Source organism: Phycomyces blakesleeanus (assembly GCF_001638985.1).
Source record: "Phycomyces blakesleeanus NRRL 1555(-) unplaced genomic scaffold PHYBLscaffold_9, whole genome shotgun sequence".
NCBI classification, from domain to species: domain Eukaryota; kingdom Fungi; phylum Mucoromycota; class Mucoromycetes; order Mucorales; family Phycomycetaceae; genus Phycomyces; species Phycomyces blakesleeanus.
The window spans coordinates 316,271-321,907 of record NW_017265142.1 but is presented as its reverse complement, the minus strand read 5'-3'; the positions used below and the strand labels follow the sequence as shown (position 1 = coordinate 321,907).

At 34.2% G+C, this 5,637-nt stretch overlaps 1 protein-coding gene across 1 annotated transcript; it reads right to left on the bottom strand.

Moving 5' to 3' along the window:
• Positions 1-3,593: 3,593 nt before the first annotated feature.
• PHYBLDRAFT_167609 (hypothetical protein) lies at positions 3,594-4,641 on the bottom strand (the record flags this gene model as incomplete). Its single annotated transcript, XM_018435677.1, has 3 exons — positions 3,594-3,940; positions 4,095-4,326; positions 4,534-4,641. The coding sequence occupies 3 exons, from the start codon at positions 4,639-4,641 to the stop codon at positions 3,594-3,596; spliced, it is 687 nt and encodes a 228-aa protein (XP_018292224.1).
• Between the last annotated feature and the right edge of the window lie 996 nt (positions 4,642-5,637).

The window sequence follows — 5,637 nt, the reverse complement described above, 5'->3', positions numbered from 1 at the left end:
TGGGGCGTGAAAATGCTTATGGAGAGTTCCAGTCAATACGGGGGATTTTCCACAGACACTATAGATAGACAAAAGCATGCACTTCGCATTGGCACATAGTATATACATACATACATACATACATACATACATACATATATATATATATATATATATATATATATATGGGAAAGAGAGAGAAAATAATAATAATAGCTGGGAGGGTGGCAAAAAAAAGACTTAAAAAAAGATGGCATCAAACAGGAGGCACAAAAGGAGAAGCCTATATAGTAATATATATATATATATGTGTGTGTGTGCCTATTAGTATATACACACATATAATTATGGGGATTCAACTGCAGTGTGTGGTTAACTATAGAACTGCTTGGAAACATATCTAACATTATGTACTATTTCTATTATTGTTAATTAGGGAACTACGGTTTCACATAGTCCTTGAAGGTGTGTTTTTTTTAGTTTAGTGCTTTTTCATATAGTACCTTTTAATGTAGTGTAGTGTAGTGTGGTGTAGTGTAGTGTGGTGTAATGTAATGTGTAGGTTTATGCATCTGTGTCACTAGAAGCCAAATAATAATAATAATAATAATAATAATGTACCAAGGACAGCAAAAGGGGAGAAAAAGGAAGAGATAAACGAGGGACTTGGCTGTAATGTGTCCCTTTGATACTTATCATATTATTCTGTTCTCTCTCTCTCTCTCTCTACCTTTATAATTATTATAATTATTATATTAGCACCTACAGCAGCTGCTCAAAAGACAGGTGACGAATCTTTAACCTATCTAAACCGTGGTCAATTGTATGCCATTCGACTGAACGATACATACAGCTCTGCCGGAAAGCTCACCAGCACATTTGCACTGACATTCCACAACCCAGCTCACCGCAAAGTAGCATCCAATTATTGGAAATTTTGGATGAGCCAACAGAGAGCCACTCATCATGCCCGAGCTGTCGAAATAGGTAAAATGATCAATCTAAAAAAACAAAAAAATCAAAATTTAACGTTGAGTTTCCTTGCATAATCCTTATTTATTTATCTATTTATCTCTTTATTCATTCATTTACGTAATTGAACTTAGACCTCGATCGATCTGTTGGAATTGTTAAAGTACAGGTGTCTGATTTTGACCGTGTCTCATTTGAATGGGATGGAAGTCAAGGTGCAACTCTCTATGTCCGACTCAACTGTCTTTCTACCGACTTTTCACGCATCAAAGGAGTCAAGGGAATTCCAATGAGGGCCCACATGGAAACAAAGATGAACTTTTCAGCACCCAGTCCCACCTTGGGCTATTACTCAAAGCCATGTGCCGAAGATTCTGACAGCCAATACGGTACTTACGACTATGTCGAGAGCTGCTTCTGCAAGATTAAATTGTTCAGAGACAAGGTAAAGCTTTATTATTTAGTATCAATATGTAACCTAGACAAATATACGAAATATTAATTACTTTTGGAATATTGTGTTCTATCAAAATAGGGTGCTGAACGCAAAATTAAAGATGATGCCAAGCAGATCAACAGGCATCTTGAAAAACTTTTCTGTAAGTAAAGAAGAACCTTGATATTTAGAATAATAATAATGATTAACACTTTAAATTTTAATTTGACTACACAGCAGAAGGAAACCACAAGACAAACCCACTGTGGAATATCTATAACCGAAGAGCAATTTCGCACAGTATATTCCAGTCCATTCCGTCTTCTCCTCTCGCAGAACCATTCAAAGATGAACCAGGGCATTTTGATATCTCTGACAGCCTGTTCACACCCCCATTGCTCATTGCAGCTCCATTTGACACCACATACCCATCATATACTGATGGCTTTACGGGAATTTCCTTGGAGAGTGCAATGAGAACCCACCCAGACGTCGATCTATTATCCGCCATGAACAGCAATAACCTTTCTTCAAATAGTATGCTCCCATGTCAAACAAGAGGTGAGAATAAGAAATGAAGCTTTCTTGATTCCTTGATACCAAATCTTTTTAAAAAATAATAATTCACAATAGAAAAATAGTATTTCTTGTAAATATATGTATACAATACATTATTAACCCTTTATTCTTTATATATATATATATAAAAAAAAGGAATCAACTTTTATGTCGACATCAAAACCACACAGCATCAATGCTTTCAGGCTTCTGCATCCAATTCTTCCTCGTCCTCCTCCTCAAACTCCAACTCCAACTCCTCTCAAGGAAAATCCCCTCGCTTACAAGCCCTTTATTTGCCCTCCCTCACCCTGAACGCCTTGATCAGCTGTCTGTCAGATAAGCTGTCACTACACCCAAGCCAAGTATCCGAAGTTCTCTGCGCCCGCTCACGTCGGCTCGACACAAACACCTTGTCTGGATGGTCCGAGAGACGCAAGCAAGACGAAGAAAGCTATATGCCCGTCACAGACTCTGTGCTGGTCCAGTACCTGTCGGATCATGCTGTAATGTTGGTAGAATGGGAAATTAAGCCAAATGGAACCGTTCGATTATTACTTCAGTTTTAAATCATTAGCATTGCTACCATTATTCTTATTCTTACTATCACTATCACTATCACTATTTTTATTTTTATTTTTATTCTTCTTAAATTATAATTTTTCCCAAACGCACGCACGCACGCACGCACGCACGCACGCACACACGCACGCACATTACGCTACGCTACGATACGATACACTACGATACGCTACGTTATGTTACGTTACGTTACATTACATATACTACCCTTTATTCACCCTTTTTCTTTCTTTCTTAAATATTTCTCCTAAAAAAAAAATTATGCGCAAACCCAGAAAAAAGCGTGTGGATTCACTGCCAAACTGATCAATGAAAAATGAAAAGGAAATTAATAAGAGAAAGCAAAAGAAAACACGGGCAGAAGATGGAAAGGAAGATACTTAATAAACTTGAACTCTCCTTCTCCTTCCCTTGTCTTCTTTCCTTTTCTTTTCCTTTCTATTATTTTTCTATCTCTATTTTACTTTTTACTTTATATATTGCCTTTTGCTTTTCTTTTCTATTCTATTCTATTATATTCTATTCTATTATTATCATTGTTTTAATTTCCCTAATTATGAATTTCGTAAATAAATGAAATATTGAATATTATAATAATAACAGAAAAGAATACGGAATTTTACATTATTGATAAAGATGTGTTTAATTTGGTTTTATTTGTTTGGTAAAAGTAAGGAAATGAAAGGGAAAAAGAAAAAGAAGATGTTATAGACAAAATCAAGAATGTACAATGAGGTGTATAAGAAAATGAAATTTAATGTGAATGTAGTGTACAAGGAAACACACAGATGAAAGGAGAGGAGTAAGAAGAATAAATAAATATAAGTAAAATTATAAGAAAATAGCAATAACAGTAGTAATAGTAATAAAGTCATCAAAGCATTTTCCTACTTATGTACAAGAAGAAGAATAAAGGGGAAAAAAAGGGAACTTTTTTTCTTTTTCTGCCATATAAAAATAAATATATAAATGGCTTGTGTATGTGTATATGCGTGTAAGAGGTAGAAAGAGAGAAAGAGCTTGTTGATATATCTTTGCCTTTGCCTTTGCCTTTGCCTTTGCCTTTTTACAAACCAAGTAATATATCGAATTCCTGATTCCCAGTCAATGGATCGTATTTAGAGTCTGTAGGTCCAAAGTTAAATACATCATTTAATCCAGTCATCCAGCCTAGTTCCTCTCCATCCTTGGGTGTCACCACAGACGAGGATCCATAGTCTTTCTCGCCTAAATGTTGCTCCTCATCACCCAGTAAATGTTCAATATCTGCCAAAGAAAACCGAGATGCTGTATCCGACAAACCGTCTGTTTCAATACCCTTCATAATATCAAAAACCGCATCATTGTTATTCTGCATCTCAGCATCGATAAACGGCGTAGTAGAAGTAGAAGTCAAGCTGCTTGGCTCAGAAACTAATGTCAATCAAGCATACATAAACAAAAAAGTGTTTGAAAAATTGAGTGGGTTTGATTCCTTAATATGCATCAATAGTTGTGTGTCTATACTGTTAAATACACGCACAATGATAATGATAATAATAAAGTTTTTAAAAAAAAGAAGACTTACAGGAATTCAAGACTTCACTATTATCCATGGCTACATTGACACTGGAATCTAAGCGCACTTTCTGTGAGGAGCTATCCAAATGCTCTTTATTCGAAAGTAATGCACCTTGCCTACAACTGTTATCATTGATAAATCCAGGTGGCTTTGCAGCACGAGATCTGTGTCGTTTGGCAGGAAGGCGTCGTGTAGTCTTTATGAATTCTTCCAGGGAATCATTAAACGGGTAATCACACTAAAACGATAATAAGAAAAAGAAAATACGTTGTATACAATTCGTGTATGTGTGTGTATGTCAGAGCTCATTTCTTTTTTCTTTTTGTTCTTGTTGTAGTTTCTTTCTTTTATAATCTATTATTCTAGATCTTGGATTTTTTATTCAGTCTCTTGAGGATTACTTGTACAATCTATTTATACAAGTGCGTATATATAATATTCTTACCTTTGTATCTGAGCACATTACAATTGAAGAATCTAGATGAATTCCAAATTCTTCAACAGGGGAAAAGCACAAAGGGCAAGATTTTCGAGATCGTTTATTGGTGGTCATGATGTACAATGGAAAAGAGACAAAGAGGTTGATAGAGAAAATGAAGAGAAAGAGAGGAAGTGTATTTAGACCACAAAAGATAAATAGATCGTGTCAGGTCTATAATATATATATTTTTTTTTTAATATTTTTTTTTTGGTAGGCTTCGTTGCGTATAATTAATACAGTGTACAAATAGTGTGTATCTCTGTGACAGGTCAAAGTGATTCACGCAGCAATAAAAAGTAATATATATTTATGTGTGTGTGTGTGTGAGTATGAAAAAGGGGAAAAATAGATTTTTGTAATAAGCAACACCGACTCTCTCTCTCTCTCTCTTTTTTTTTTTAAAAAATATATTTTCTTGACTGGTTTTCATGTTAAAACGCCGATTACATATTTAAATACCTACGTATCCGATAGCAATACTTTGACCAAAATTTTATTAATATGAGGTGCGACAATGATATCTTTATAATTATGATTATTATTTGCGCTTGATTATTCCTAGAAATGCAAATATAATCTCAAATACCAGAGTATTTTTTTTAAAAAAAAAGTCTTTTAAGCCCTAGATCAAAGATTTTTATTTTTTGCTTTTATACTTTTATGCTTTTAAATCAATTCAAGCCAATAATTTCTTTCAATTTAAACTCAAAAGTATAAATCTAAAAGTCTGAAAGACCTCTGAACACCCCTAAATTAAAGTTGGTATAAGTTGCGATTTAATATGTTTAATCACCACCTTCTGATATTAAATCTGAGACTTTAATTTGTCTCAGAAAAAAAGAAAGAAAGAAATATATCTATATAAAAAAAAAAGGGTGCGTACCCTTTTTATTTTATTTTTATAACTCCCAAGGCTTGAGAATTTTAAATCTTCTCTTTCTAATTGATTCCATTATTCAACCATGGCCACTGAAAATAAGAAAGCTCTTGTGTTCTCTATTTTGGAGTTCCTCCAAAAGTCTTGCAATGACAACACCATCAGTTCAGATGATGTTGAGGGCATTGAAG